The following is a 16,239-nucleotide window of genomic DNA, read 5'->3' on the forward strand; positions in this document are numbered from 1 at the left end:
TTTATTGCTTGATGCTCGCATTTCTTTAAATAATCGTCCTCGCTGATTTGGCGAGTTTCTCCCAGCGTGCGTCTTTACGCAGTTGGAGAGCTTTTACGCACAAGAGAAAGTGCCTTGTTTCCTTCAGGAAGACAGTGATGAATTGATCTGAAGAGATTAAACTGAAGGAGGAATCCTTCAGGGACATGCGCACGACTCGTCTGTCGCACCTGTTATTGTTTTAAAGAGGCACGAGAGCCCAGGTGAGGAGCAGAAACCTGGGGACGTCTGTGGATTTATAGACTTTTAGTTTGCTTGGAGGCGACAAGATGAGCAAAACGAAGAATAAAAGCGACAATAAGACGGAAAAAGCTTTGGCTGCGGAGAAAGAGCAGTTTGGTAAACAACAGGTGAGTGATTAAGATTTTATTAAGGCAGAATTAAACTGTGAAGTTATTTAAAAAACTGATTCCTCACAAGGTTTATAGTTAAATTCGTCTATGTGATGCCTTCACTGACAATCTTATTTTGGAATACCAGATAAATGTGAAGCTAAAACCAACACATAAAAACATGTAGGTTAAATAACTCGGTCAACATGTCAACTTTGATTTTACTTGATGGTTTTTTGCCTTCTTGGCTCCGATAAATCCAATTTTGTCTTTTTCGTTTTTATCTACAAGTCTCATCTATTTCCGTCACCAGCCGCCTGATGTTGACTTTGTGGGAAGTTGAGCTGTTTGATTCCTGATGTTTTGGTTTGTTGTCTCATTTTCTTTCAGCTTCACAACATCAGCAAGACTCTCACCTCCGCTGAAACACCGCCCAAAGAGAAATATGTGCGCAGTATCCTTTTTCACTGACAAAATACTTGAAAAACAAGCCCAGTTTACAGCCACTGTGCTGATGTACCAGCTTAGTTTAGCTTGTTTGTTAGCATGCTAACCTTTGCTAATTAGCTAAACATAAAAAAGCGCAACTGAGGCAGATGGGAATGTCGTTATTTCTGTCTTAAGGGTCACTTTATATTGAAAAGTGGTGAGAACATTTTATCTGAAATATTAGTGATTTTATACAGTGTAATGACGTCAGAATAGATAATAACGGCGCGGGTTGAAAAAACAAAATGGCGCATCAGAAGGGCCTAGCATAGCTTTATTAACCTGTTATGACACAAGTGTGATGTCCACTGACTGTAAAATGAGTTATCACATGCTTTATTTTGGGAATTGGACATATATTTTTCCAGTGCTGATGCCCATGATAAGTAAACAAAGGGACTGACTGATAGAGTGGTACAGGGATGACTTATTTTTGGAGGCTAACACAGAAGTTAGCATCACCCTGGTTCCCTCCACAAAAAGCCTGTGGGATTGTTTTTTGGATTATTGCTGAAAATAATCTCTTTGTCAAACACAAGTTTATGATATGTACATGTTTTATTCAGCAAGATAATCCTCACAGATGAACACCACTTTTGTGATTTTCCAAGCGTAAATTAAATGTCTAGCAGTAAAAAGCTAATGTTAGGCTATAAACAGACAACATCACCACCACTAAACATCTTACTACAGTTACTATACAGGTTTTCTTTAAACTGATCAATGTACAAGTTGTAAAGTCAGAGTCAGAATAGTTTGTCACTAAAGGGGCCTGTAAAGACGGACTAGTGAGCAGATGAGTCTCCGTGTTCGCTGTGAGGACGTTTAATGTCCCCGACAACCTCTGTAGTCTCATTTAGACACTTGTTAGCAACTGCTAACCATTTTTAACACACGTAAGAGCTTTATGATTTAATTGTGGGACATTTAATGATGTATTTTATGTTGTAAAACAAAACATGTAAATATCTTCAGTCTGTGGTAACAGCACACCTTAAAAAACTAATTGAATTTGATACCAATAATCAGAAAAATGCTAAACATTGGCACTATAATTGGTCTATCCCTCGTTCATCCCCACCACAGTTAGCTTCTGCATTAGTATTATTGAGTTTCCTTGACAGCTGTAAAGATATCCTCATGGGAACACATAAGGAGGGTGGAGCCTCCACCTTCTGGTCCTACATCCTGAACCTGCCGCTGTCCAGCAACTCCATGGTCAGCTGGAAGTTCTGCTACCTGCTGCACAAAGTGCTCCGGGACGGACACAGAAATGTAGGTTTGAATTTATACGACAACTCAATCTTCTCATTTACTCCTGTTTTTCTTTTCTCTGTCACGCTGGTGATGTGTAATCTTTGTTTCTGTCTGACCTGCAGGCTGTCCGAGATTCTCAAAGATACTGTCGCAACGTTAAAGATATGGGCATCCTCTGGGTGAGTAAGAGAGTTAACGAGTGATGGAAGAAATACTCAGATTGTCGTTACTTATTGTACAAAAAAGCAACCCGAAAACTGGTTTTCCTGTTGTAGATTAGGCATTATTGTCACATCTAGGAATGCATTAAAAGTCATGTGAGATTACAACTCAATCTGTACGTCCGTTAGGTTAGGTTACTTTATTATCCGCGTACATAAATACATATATCCAAACCTACAAACGTATGCAAACACTATACTATTCGTCCTTTCTATCTTGTGTCCTGCATACAAACAATAAATAAATTACAACTTATATATTTGAATGTTTTTCAGGGAAACTTACACGATCGATACGGCCACATTGTTGCCTTGTCTGCCAAATTCCTCTGCCTCAAAATGGAATTTCATGTAAAGGTAACTTATAAATATGTGTTATATTATATATTTAATGAAATGTGACAAATGTGATGAAACTAAAACAAAAACAATCCTTCTCCACAGCACAAGACGATCCCAGCCAACATGGAGGCCAGTGATGAGACCTTAGACAGGGAAGCAGGAAATGACATGACCAAAGTGTAAGTTTCTCCTCACGTCTGTGTTGTTGCTGCATGATGTTTCCCATGTTTCTAATTAAATGTGTTTTTTCTTGTATCGTAGTTTAGATATGACACAGGAGCTGTTGGATTACCTGGAAGCTGGACTGAAGATGTCTGAGACAGGTGAGTCCGCAGGAAGGAGACTCTCTCTACATATTCAGGTTTGTTTATTTTTTTTGGTGTCCAGACGTGAATTTGGCTCTGATGTTTTTCTCGTATTAAGTTTTACGTCAGCTGGACGCCAACGGGGCCAAATCTACGACTCCAGCCGGACAGTGCAGACTGACTCCTCTGATACCGCTCATCCTGGACTGCAGCTTCCTCTACCACTTCTCTGTCCTCTTGATGTTCAAACTTCACAGCCGTGAGTGACAAAGAAATATGTTTTGTATTCAACCAAAGCTCACTGTGTTAGTCCAAGCCTTCAATCCATCATATCCTCCTGGTTTTCAGGCATTGCTCCGGACGTTCTTCTGGGACATCGAGAGCGCTTCCGTGATCTGTTCACAGGGTAGGTTATCAGTGTTATTAGGTAAAAAACAGTTTTATTTATATCTTATGGCTTCTGGAAGTGACAGCTGTGCTCTCTTCCACAGCCTCACGCAGTTCTTCGACAGAGCCAGAGAAATGGAGTTCTTTAAAAGTATCATCCAGATCCCAGATCTCCCAGATGTGAGTTTCTGTAAATGTTTCCACACGCGTGTTTCTGTTCAAATGTTTGGAAGCAGCTGCCACAAAAGCTTGATTTGGTAGCTGAGAGGATTATTTGATATTTTTAAATGGCCTTTGAATCTTCAAAGTTATTTTGAATGATAAAAGTTATGTCTTTACTTAGTTTTTATTTTTTGATAGTTTGTTTTTTTCTTTAAGGAAGGAGAGGTCTGTTTGTCCTGACACATCTCTTATTTTTCATTATTTCAGTTTTATTGCAGTTTTATACGTGTGCAAATTAAATAAGTCAAACAAATTAAAATAGGAACAGGCTTCTGTTTCAGTGTCAAGTACAAAAAAATGCCGACAACAAGCCGCCATTAAACAGGCGTGTTGCTTTAGCAAGACTTGTCCTAAAACTGCAAAATAGAAATAGAGATTTGGTTAAGGGTTTGCACTACTGGAATATCAGCTGAATATATCGCCATTGCAGACAGATTGCAAAACAAATTCAAAATCGAAGGTTATTTGGTGGAAAAGAACAGCTACAGCAGTTCTCCTCGGTCATGCAACACATTGAATAAATTGAAAATGAGTCATTTAATTATTCTTCTTTTGTAGCCAAAATTCTTTTAAATATAAATAATACATTTGGAGTCAGATTTACAATGTTTCTTTACTTTATTATTGAAGAAAACTAAAAAAGTAAATTCTCAACTTTTGATTGGTTGTGTATGTACATTTCTTTTATGTGATTTTCCATCATGCACATATATTTCATCTTTTACCGCACAGGCTCCTCCAAACTTCCTCCGCGCCGCCGCACTGGGTGAATATAAAAGGCCAGTGGTGGTGGTACCGAATGCGGAGCATCACGAGGAAGAGGAAGTGGAGCCGCAACCAGAGCTCAGGGAAGCGCCACAGGTATGCTGACATGCAAGTCAAAAGATAAATAATGTTTTTCACCTCTTCTTGTGGTATTGTGGCTAATGTTTAGTTTTTTTTTTCATAGCAGTATTATCTGCTCAGCCAAATGGGAGCACCTGATCCTGCACTTGAGCAGAGGGAAACAGAGAACAACAGTCTGAAGAGAGAGCTGGAGGTGCTCAAACCTGAACTACAGCTCATCAAGAGCGAGGTGAGCTGGGCGTCCTCGTGACGGAGTGGTGTCAGATTATAAAGCAGGTCTAGATGCTAAATAGAAACTGTGAAAGTATCAAAACCCTCACAGAGAAATACACGCAGCCCGTTTTCAGACACTGTGCCTTTAAACGAGTTGTCAGGTCTTCTGTGATGTCACAACTATACAGTCATCGCCCCCAGCACGACCATGGTTGCAAAAACACAGACAAAGCTGATGTGGAAACATGGTGGGCGCTGCCTGCTCAGGCCTGTGAGAAATGACCAATCAGAGCAGACTGGGCTTTTTGGGAGGGGGCCTGAAAGAGACTGGCACTGAAACAGAGCATTTAGAGGTGGAATAGAGGTGCTGCAGTAATAGAGAGCACATAAAGAGTTTTCAGTAGACACCCTAAATAAGAGAATTAACCTGAAAATGAGCATAATTTAATGTAATGATGTCCCAGATATCACAGTGTAGCTGTGTGATCTCTAGGATACTGTTTCCTGTTCCTTACTACACATTTCCACTGTAAAATGTTGTATAAAGATGAAATATTCTCTCGTGTTCCTCCTCTCCCCAGGCTCAGAGGTGTGTAACTGAGTTAAAGTCTCAAGTGAATCGTCTGGAGGCCGAGGTCGATGAGCAGCGCACACACAAACAGATGGCTATGGTGGAAAACGAACACCTACGGATGGAAGTGGAGACTCTGCGGAGCGCTAACGTCGCCGGTGTCGGCGCTCAGATCGGATTCAAGGAGGCAGACAGTGAGTAATCAGATTTGTGTCCCGGTGACAGAGCCATACAAATGTGTATGTAACTGAATCTCACTGAGCAAGTGTCTCGTCTTCATCTCATCATCTCTATGCAGCTAGAGCTCAGGCAGCAGAGCTTCGCTTCAGTCAACTCAAAGAGAGACACGCAGAGCTGATCACCAGTCACGCTGACTTAATGAAGAAGGTAAACTGCCCCATTATTGTTGTTTCTTTACATTTTTTGGAAATATGCTCATTCACTTTTTTTGCCGAGAGTTACATGAGCTAAGCGTGTTATCTGTGTGTTTTTATGCAGAATGCTGAGACAGTGAAGTTGCTGTCAAATACAAAACACGGCCAAGACGACTTGCTGCGAGCCAGACAGCTGCTGGAAAATGAGCTGGAAAATCTACGACGAGAGAAAAGTAACTGGGTGAGACCTCAACTTGTGACCCATAAACGCTGCAGACAGTAACACTGATAACACCTCCTGATATTAAAGAACAACATTGGTGTTGATAGACAAAGACTGTTGTGAATATTGACTGTCTCATCTCCTGATCAGATGAATCAGCAGCAGCACGAGGTCCAAAAACTGAACCAAGAACTTCTGGAGCAACGAGCAGAGCTGGCTCTCCTTCGCAGTTCTCTGGACAATAAAGAGAAGGTGAGACTGAATGTGTGCACAAACTTTTATTATTACAACAAACAATAAAGAAACTGTGACTCAGTATCGGAGGTAGAAATCACTTCTAATACAAATCACTTTCTTCAGGTAAGTCCAAAGAATCGTAATCTCTGACCAGGTAGTTCGGTCACATTTTTCCCAAAGCCAAGCAGTAGCATCACTTACAAGATCTGTAAGTGAACACATCACAGTGCGAAGGTGTCTCAGTATGTACAACAGCAAGTGAACGCATCACTGTTCATAGGTGCTCGAGTAGTGACAATAACAAGCAAACGCATCATCATTTAACGGCAAATCAAAAGGTACAACAGCAAGTGAATGCATCACCATTTAAAGGCGTTTCAGAACATCGAAAAGTAAATCATGTTTTAACGTCAAAATGTTCAGCACTGATTCTGGCTGTCTTCAGTCCAGCAGTATGTTCGGTGAAGTAAATATACTTAGTTACTTTTCACCACTGTGCTTATCACAAGCAGAGCAGGACCATCGTCCTCCTTCATGTGCTTTTTGTTTGGCCCACAGACTGGTGGCTTGCAGCGTTATCCAGTCAGTCCTCTTTATTCACTCACCTTTCATTCAAACACCTGTTCTTGTTCCTGTGTCTTCAGGAGGGATCTCAGGTGAGCAGCATCCTGGCAGCTCTGCAGGCGGAGCGGGATGTGCTGCTGCGCTCTGCCAGAGAGAGAGACGCCGAGCTGTCCTCACTGAGACAACAGGCCCAACACCAGCAGGGCTCTCTGGACCTGGAGAGAGACAGACTGAACCGAGAGCTGGAGGCCCTGAGAGCTCAGCTGCAGCAGCAGGTACATGAGTGTCTTAAAACAGTGAACAGTACTACTTGGCAATTTTTTGGTCTAGATGTGTGCTTCCTGTATCTTCTGATCTGAAATCTTCTTCCACAACTGGTTGAAAGATGCTTTATAGATAAACTTGTCTTTCCTTAGCTCACCATCAACGCAGAGCAGAAGTTGGAGATCGACAGGCTGAGACGAGAGCTGGATTCGACACGTGCAGAACTGTCACGAGCAAACAGCGCGCTGCAGAGCAAAGAAATGGTGGGAATATTTCTAGAAACTCTCCTGACATCATGTACAAGTCATTTTGATTAAAAAAACACATGTTGATACGTGTTTTGGTCCTCAGAGTGGTACCCAGCTGAGCAGCACGCTGGCTGGACTGCAGGCGGAGAGGGAGGTGCTGCTGCGCTCGGCCAGGGACCAGGAGGCCGAGCTGAACTCCCTCAGACAGCAGGCTCAGCTCCACCAGAGCTCCCTGGAGCAGGAGAGGCAGAGGAACAACATGGAGCTGGGAAACCTGCACGCTCAGTTACAGCAACAGGTCTGCACTGTGTGTGCGACTGCACGGTGAAGCTGTTACTAATTTCTTCATGGTTGGTTACTGATGTGTGTGTGTGTTGAATCAGGCCTGTCGTGAAGGCGAGCTGACCCAGAAGCTGCAGGAGGAGCAGTTCTGTCTGCTGCAGTGCGCCGTGGTGGAGGCTGAGGGCATCATACTGGACGCTGTGGCCAAACTGGATGACCCCATACATGTCAGCTGCATCAGCTCACCTGGTAAAACCTCTTTTATTTCTTAAAATCATATTCATTACACTGAATTTACTTCATACTACGACTATAAATGGATCTATTGGTTTCTGCAAGTTCCAGAAAGACTGACGGCCTCCACCACTAACAATAAAAACTAGGATTTTTTTGGCTCCTATGGGTCATGTCATGCACCCACATCCTCCATGTTCTCAAAATTGATTAATTAATAATTAATTCTCCGTCTGTTTTTTCAGATTATTTGGTGAATCGAGCTGAAATCACTCTGAGTTCTATCGACAAAATGCAGCAGAGTCACATGGTCTACCTGGGAAACATGAACGGTGAGTGAGTCATACGTGTGTTCAGGTTTGGAGATGTTGTTAGTATGTTATTTTAGATTTTGGGGGGGGGGGTACAGTAATATATTACTTTAAGCAGTAATTGAGTAATATAATGTGTTTCTAATAGGATTTGTGGTAACATTATTATAGTTACTAAGTCCGGTAACGCGCTGCCATCTGAAATTAAGACCCAGCAGGTCACTGACAGCCCATTTAAGGTCATTCAAAGCAGCTCATGATGATATAAAATAAATAAATGTTCATTGTGGACATTTTATACATGGTCAGATTCTCCTCAATGCAGTCGTTCAGTTCATTTAACAGAAAAAACAGCTGACAAGTAATTACTTCAGTTTTGCTGGCATGGTAAGTAAAAGCGTTGTACCTTTGAAGTGGTCATAAAGTCTATAAAGTCTGTAAAGGTCCACTGATCAAAAGAAGGGTACCCAACACTGGATGTTGAGTGTATCTAATTCTCCTCTGTTGTTTGTTAGATGCCAGCGGTTTGCTGAGAGCCGTCACACAGTTCTCCCACCTCGCTGCTGACACCATCGTCAACGGAGCGGCGACGTCTCACTCTGCTCCCACCGACCAGGCCGACCGTAAGAGACAGACATCCACACCGTAACTGTGTGGGAGATTTAAACTAAACACGTGATGTAGTGAACACTCCCTCCTGTGTGCTCGTCTCATGCAGGTTTGACTGACAGCTGTCGGGACTGTGCCAACAACTGCCTCCAGTTCTTGAAGGATCTGAAGCTTCAGGCTAGTCTACAGAGAGCTGATCCGTCTGCGGTGCGCTACACCGTCCAACGCATCCTCGCTCTGGGACAGGTTTGACAAACTTTACAAAACATACACATTGCTTTTACTGGTTACAAACACTTTTGTCCAGTTTTCTGTGACGTGTGCTGTAACTGTGTGATTCATGTTTAGGATCTGCGTCCAAAAGGGCGAGATGTGCTGACAGAGGAGCTGGGATATGTGGTGGATAAAGAGATGATCGCCACATCAACTGCCATTGAAGAGGCTGTGCTGCGGATGGACGTAAGGACACACACAAAACATCAAAACATAAATCTGGACACCTTCACCGGGGGATGTTGAATATTTCTAATTCTGTTTGTTTCTCAGGAGATACTGAGTCAGGCAAAGAGAGACACGAGTGGCGTGAAGCTGGAGGTCAACCAGAGGTGAGAAGAACACTGCAGCATCCTAAACTTGATGATTTTAAAGCTTCTTGTTTAGTTTCTTACCTGCATGATTTTTATTCTATTTCATGACAGTATCCTGGGATCCTGTTCAGACCTGATGAAGGTAAGAAGTCAGTGTACTTTCACACACATTTCTGTGAAGTTGTGATTCATTTTCACTCAGTGTTTCTTCTTCTCTGCAGGCTGTTCACATGCTGGTGACAGCTTCGACTGACCTACAAAAAGACATCGTGGAAGGAGGCAGGGTGAGTTGATACAAGACTAAAACCTTTGACTTAAAACTTTATTATAAGTCATATATAAAATAAACCGCTATATCCGGATTAAAGTGCTAGCTGCTTTGTGCTGCTCGAACCTACTTTTAAAGTGCTTTTGGCTAATACGAGCCTGCTGCTACAAGTGCTTGTGTGCCGGAGCTCAAGTAACGGACAGAAGCGCCAATTTAAGAGTAGGACATAATCTCCACTGGGGACAGGGGGGATATATAGTCTTCAACCAGCAAAATCCAAATGGGAAAATCTTTTAAAATGCTGATTTACCTTCAGTTTTTACCGTGTGCTCACAGCGATTAAGTTTTACAAGCATTAACTTGGCGCTTGCAGACTTTTTTTGCCCCACATTGTCACTACTGGTAGCTACAGTAGTTAGGAAGCTAATTGTCTCATAATGTCAAGTGTTAAGTATTTGTTCTTCCTGTAGGGGGCAGCGTCCGTTACAGAATTTTATGCCAGAAACTCTCGTTGGACCGAAGGCCTCATCTCCGCCTCCAAAGCTGTGGGCTGGGGCGCCACTCAGCTGCTGTAAGTATCAATACAAACACATACTGTGTATCATTAGTTCATCCTGAATATCGAACCAAATAATGATCTTGTTCTCTTCTGTTGCTGTCAGAGACTCAGCTGACCGGGTTGTTGGTGAGAATGGTACATATGAGGAGCTCATCGCCTGTTCGCATGAGATCGCTGCGAGCACTGCACACCTGGTTGCTGCCTCGAAGGTACAGAAATCTAAATATTCTCCTGTTGGTTTGTGAAGTCGTCCAATCATTTTAAATGTGCCACAAGCAGGGCTTTTATATGTTTGTTCTTTGTTTCTTTGTTCAACCGATGTGGACCTACAGACTCCACGGCCACGAGTACGAGGGTGATAAGATGCACATTTAGGCAGTGGTGGAAATTAACTGAATACATTTACTTAAGAAACATTTTAAAGAGAATTATTAAGCTTTTTGCTCCAATAAACTGCATTTGTTTGAGCGTTGAGTTACTTTTAGATTCAGATTTTGCTTAAAAACATGATAATTAATTGTGACCTCTTACAAAAAGAAAAGCTGTGTCTAGGTGAGGCCTCTTGTCACCTTTCAGACATCCATGAGCTGTTTGCAGTTCCACAAAAGAGACACTTCCCCTCGAAATTTCTCAGATGTTTCATTTGAGCAACTGTTCAGGTCTTAATTCACTGTAAGAAAATGTCACTAAGTTACAAAAATCAATTAATTTAAGGCAATTATTGCTCATAACAAGTAAAACAAAACCTGACTCACTGAAATGCTACTTTTCTAGGTGAATGTGTCAAACATTCTATATTTTTGACCAAAAGTTAGACAAATAGATGTAATAAGATTTTGAGTTTTGGCAGTGAAAGAAGTGAAATCATCAAATATTTCATTGTCCAAAAGATGGACACATTTGTTTTCTTCCTTCCTGTTGCATTTAAACATCTCATGACCCCTCAGATTTATCTCGTGACAGTTTCCGTTCACCACTCTGAAGACTATTTTTCTGTTTTTAATTCATCCCTTTTTTTCCTTTTTCCTTACCGTCCTTTACTGCTTATTTTTGTTATCTTTAATCTATTTATTGTCCTTTATTCCTTTTACTGCTCATAATCTCTTCCTCTGTTCTTAGTTCCTTTGATTTGATGTCATCTTCTAATCGTCCTTTACTGTTTCTATTCTTTTATTTCTATTTTTGCATTTTTTTTAAATTGTTATTATTTTTTTCTTTTTCTTTTTCCACAAGTGCTACTGTGTTTTACCACTATTTCAGGTGAAGGCCGACCGCAACAACAAGAAGCTGCACACGCTGCAGCACGCCTCCCGACATGTGAATGACATGGCTGCTGTCGTCGTCACCTCCACCAAACACGGGCAGCGGCAGATCTCCGACCAAGGTGAGTGGAGCAGCTGACGAGTACGACTGCAGATGTTGGAGGCTTTGTAACATTAAGCCGCCGTTAATTGAGTTTTTCGGCCACTAAGAGGCAGCAGAAACACGCTGTGACCACAACACTAACGTATTATCACGTGAAAATTGATATTGTGAATGTGTTAGCAAACATTACCCAAAATGCATCTCATTTTGATTCACTCAATTATACTAGTTATGCTAGTAGAGGCTAATGTAGCATGGCGCCGCTGGCCTCAAGCAGAAATTAGAAGTGGACGAGAGACGTCTGGTAGTCTTCTTCTCCACGCCAACAGATTTCTTCATTTTCAAACTTTGTCTTCAACGATCACTTGAGGCAATTTATCAGACTTTGTGTGGATTTGATCAAATTTAGTGGGAATCCCAACACCTATAAAAAGATTTTGATGTGTAAAATCAGTGAATTTGGAGCTGATAGTGGTGCTAGATGAAACATGAAGGGACTATCAAAGTTATGACAGTTCATCCTCTGGGGAACATGAATGTCTGGAAGAAACTTGTTGGTAATCCATTCAGTAGTTGTGCATATATTTCACTGTGGATCAAAGTGGTTTAAGTCTGATGTGTTTCCAGGTGCGATGGACTTCTCTGGCATGTCTCGGATCAAGCTGAAAACAGAGGAAATGGAGGTTCAGGTAAGGCTTTCAAGTCCCAACATTGATCCTCTTGTTTCTTGTGTTTTCTGTCGATAACAAGTAATTGACGATGCTCTTCTCTCAGGTGAGGGTCCTGCAGCTGGAGAGCCAGCTGGAGCAGGAGCGAGTCCGTCTGGGAGAGCTGAGGAAGAGGCACTACGATATGGGCGTCTCTGGGGATGACGCCGAGGACGGACCCGAGAGCTTCCCTCCGCCGCCTCCGCCCACTCTGCTCGAGTCCACGCCAGTGCCTCAGTCCGTTTCACAGACACAGCCGTACCTGAACACAAAGAGCTTTGCATCAACCAATCCCTTCGCACCGGCTCAGACACAATCCGTCTCACTGCCTCAGTCTTACACACCAACACACACATACTCACAGGCCCAAACCTACACCCCTCCTCAGACCTACACCGCTCCTCAAACCTACACCCCTCCTCAAACCTACACCCCTTCTCAGACCTACACCGCTCCTCAAACCTACACCCCTCCTCAAACCTACACCCCTTCTCAGACCTACACCGCTCCTCAAACCTACACCCCTCCTCAATCCTACACCCCCTCCCAGCTTCACGTCCCAGCTCAGCCCTACACACCAAACCCGACCCAGAGTTACCTAAAACCTCAGTCTTACTCGCTGCCACAGCCATCGTCACCCAGCCTCTCCCGGCCTCACTCACCGTCTCTGACGCAGACGACCCCACAGAACAACACAGAAACCACCAAACCAGCCTCCAGGAGGCCGAACATCTTTACCAAATCTGGAAACTTGCTGAAGAACGCGGTAAGTGTTGATGCTGGATGTTCATCGTATTTGTTTTCATATTTTGGGGTGTGAAATGTGGTTGTTTTTGCCTCTGACTGGCTCAGATTGTCTTTCTAAGTGTCTGACAACATTACATAAAGTATCCCTTATTGTGAAAGAGTAAAATCTTTTTGTCTCACCAGAAGCAGCCGTTATATCGCTCTCACTAAATAAACCAAACTATATTTACAGAAACAGTCATTTTACATCATAAAACACACTTCATTCAAACTTGAAGGAAATAAAATAAAACTCATAAAAACTTTCTACATTCATCTTTCCACTGTTCCAACAATCACCAACACTGGTTTGGTTGAAGTAAACCCTCAACTCACTGCGTTTGATGTAAAAATACTCTGGCGTTACATGCTGTTTACCCCAGCTGCTTCCTCTCGCTCCTCTCCCAATATTTTCACCTCTAATTCGGTAAATTAAAGGTTCACTTCAACCAAACTAGAGTTGGTGGTTGTTCAAACACTGGAAAGAAAAACCAAGAAGGTTTTGGTGAGTTTTATCATGTTTCTGTCAAGTTTGAATTCAGTTTGTTTTCTGGGATAAAATTACTGTTTCTGTGAATGGAGTCTGGTGGATTTGGCGAGAGGATTTTCCTCTTTAATAAAATGGTCTGTATCGTTTTCAGACACTTAGAACAATCTGAGCCTGTCAGAGGCAAAAACAAACACTGTCAGTGGACATATTTTAACAGTTGCCCCAAAGGGTTACGTTGCAGCCAGCTGAGACGATCGTCTGGACCGATTTCAAAAGTTTTTGTACCTCTTAATTATTTACAAACCAAAAATATAGTGCAGGTTTAAAAATACCAGAATTTCCCTCTAATAGGACGATAATTTGAGTAGATGGTGTAAATTTATGTTGTTTTGTTTTTTCCCCATTACAGTTCAAACGAGGCGAAACTGGAACAGGTGAATCTTGAAGCGTGACTGAAGAAGAATCACTGGAAATATAAATGTCCTTTAACGTATTAAAAACACTGATTTGAATCTTTATCTCTGGCTCTTCAAATGAAGTCGCAATCAAATACTTTCCAAATTATTTTTGTAATCATATTGAAAGCTTTATCATTTACCTATTGTCGTATACTGAGTTGATTTATTAAAAATAATAAAGTCATCTGAGGCAGAATGTAGCTGAATGTGATTCTTCTGATTTCCTACTTCCAGTTAAGTCTGTCATTAGCTTCAAATATGGATCTATTGCACACATGGTCCGCACTAAAATATATATAAGTATTTAATGGCTTGCTGTGTCCCCACGGATTAAAGTGTCCACTCTCTTTACAGTTGTTAATCAGTGAGGACGCAGTGAAATGATCATTTGTCAGATTGCTTACATTTATATGACTTGCACCCTCGAACACGGCAGTGATAAGTTCTTATTGTGTTTCCTCAACCAATGATCTGAAACGACAACCACAACAATAGCTACCACACCTATACTTTAACAAAATAGGAAAAGATAATGAAGGTAATGGGAGCCCTGGTCTCCATTGCAGAAAGAAATTGATATATTAAATATAGTAATAGCACTGACGATGCCACCAAGAGGAGGCATTGGACTCCAGCAAAAGACTCAACAGGTTCTTTAAAAATCAGGGGTGAGCAGGATTAAAACCACAACAGAGTGTAATTAAAAAAAAGGGGTTTATTACATAAAAATATCAGGTAAAGACAACAGTACTCACTGTCTCTGAGCAGGTGAAACCGTAGTCCACAAACAACTGAATGACCTGAAGGAGTCGCCTGAGTTTCGTTTTTCTTTTTTTACCTTATTCACCAGCGTTATCTCAAAATGTGCAGAATATTACGTTTCATATCTTTAAGGTAGTTTTCTCAAAGTGATTTTTTTGTCAGAGTCAAGTCTCACTTAAACCAAACTTCATGCTGTTTTCTGATTTATGCAGGGATAAAAAGAGAAATCCAAAATCCTCTTTGTAAAAATTATTTTATGTCAACAAATGAAATGAGGATTTTGAATCTGACTTTATCCAAAGTTCAGATTTATTTTCTGTGAATGTATGAGAATTTGTGCATTTTTAAAACTTATAACACAAAAAATGATTGTCTTAATGAAAGTGATCAACCGGGGAAGTGTCTTTGTGATATCTACCTCTGCACAATGATTACTTTTACTTTTCATGCTTTAAATACACTGAGCTGAGATACATCACTTAAACAAAGGATCTGCATATCTCTTATTTGCTGTTTGTTTTGAAGCGTCTGTCCTCGATGCTGTCACATTTTCTCACAGCGACCTCATCTGTCTGTTATTTCCGTCATGCGCAAAACAAAGTGCAGTCTCACCACCGTGCAGAGCTGCAGGCTGCAGGGAGCAGCTGCGTCAAGCCGGAGGAAGCTGCGACGGAGGGACACCGGAACTACATATCATTGCTTTCAAAATAAAAGCATAGCACAAGCAGATGTCTCCAAACACTGGGGAAACCTGGGTGACATTAAGCTTCAGAGTCTTAACCCTCCATGATTTAATGCCAGTAGTCAGCCATGGAATGTATCCATGTACATTTACTTAAGTACTGTATTTAAGTACAAGTGTGAATTACTTCTAGTGTACTCAGCCAAAGTTGTTCCATCGTATACTACTTCTATTTCATTTGCTTTTATAAAATGGTTCAAACCAGCTAAACCTCAACTAACTACAACAATAAAATGTTAACTACACACCAATGCATCAGTAATAATCAGCCATTAATATGATATATTAAAACATTAATTTATCATCATTAAGAGTACTTTTACTTATCATACTTTATTCTGCTTATAAAACGTACAGACTTGTATTCAAATTGTATTCTTGTATTCTTCTTTTAATGGAGTATGTTCACAGTCCAGAAGTAGTAAAGTAAATCGGTAAACAATCTGAATACTTCTTCCATCCCTGATAATCATACATCACAATTTATTAGTTTTTTTTTATATTAGTAAGTAGCAGGAGTGGAAGAAGTATTGAGATCTTTCACTTAAGTAAAAGTAGTAAAACCACAGTGTAAAAGTACTAGTGCTGTAAAATCTTACTAAAGTAAAGGTATCCTACATAAGTACTGGCATCTGAATATACTTAAAGTACCAAAATGTAGTATTCATTATGCAAAATGGATCATTTCCAGACTAACATATTACTCATTATAATTAGTGATGCTTTAATGTTTAAGTGTCACTAATGCTACTTCAGATTCTGCTGGACATCTTAACTAATAATAATACATCATCATTCATAAGTTGGTTATATTTTGTATTAAACATCAGAATCTTTAAAGGTTCATTTTAAAGAAACCTTTAGAGAACCGTCAGGGAACAATCCCTAATTTGTTGCTATTTTGTGTAACCTTCTGAGAACCTTTAGAGATTGTTCCCTGAGGGT

General features: G+C 41.1%; 1 protein-coding gene across 1 annotated transcript; it reads left to right on the top strand.

Moving 5' to 3' along the window:
- Positions 1-237: 237 nt before the first annotated feature.
- LOC141006022 (huntingtin-interacting protein 1-related protein-like) lies at positions 238-13,986 on the top strand. Its single transcript, XM_073478106.1, has 33 exons — positions 238-389; positions 762-825; positions 1,993-2,135; positions 2,240-2,296; positions 2,615-2,695; positions 2,783-2,859; positions 2,942-3,003; positions 3,104-3,244; positions 3,334-3,391; positions 3,477-3,552; positions 4,327-4,455; positions 4,544-4,669; positions 5,235-5,418; positions 5,523-5,611; positions 5,723-5,839; positions 5,972-6,073; positions 6,703-6,897; positions 7,039-7,149; positions 7,238-7,432; positions 7,518-7,665; positions 7,896-7,982; positions 8,477-8,584; positions 8,680-8,816; positions 8,919-9,029; positions 9,117-9,175; positions 9,269-9,299; positions 9,379-9,441; positions 9,896-9,996; positions 10,088-10,193; positions 11,245-11,368; positions 11,977-12,038; positions 12,124-12,822; positions 13,742-13,986. The coding sequence occupies exons 1-33, from the start codon at positions 309-311 to the stop codon at positions 13,775-13,777; spliced, it is 3,960 nt and encodes a 1,319-aa protein (XP_073334207.1). The 5' UTR covers positions 238-308; the 3' UTR covers positions 13,778-13,986.
- The last annotated feature ends 2,253 nt before the right edge of the window (positions 13,987-16,239 follow it).

Source organism: Pagrus major, chromosome 12, assembly GCF_040436345.1.
Source record: "Pagrus major chromosome 12, Pma_NU_1.0".
NCBI classification, from domain to species: domain Eukaryota; kingdom Metazoa; phylum Chordata; class Actinopteri; order Spariformes; family Sparidae; genus Pagrus; species Pagrus major.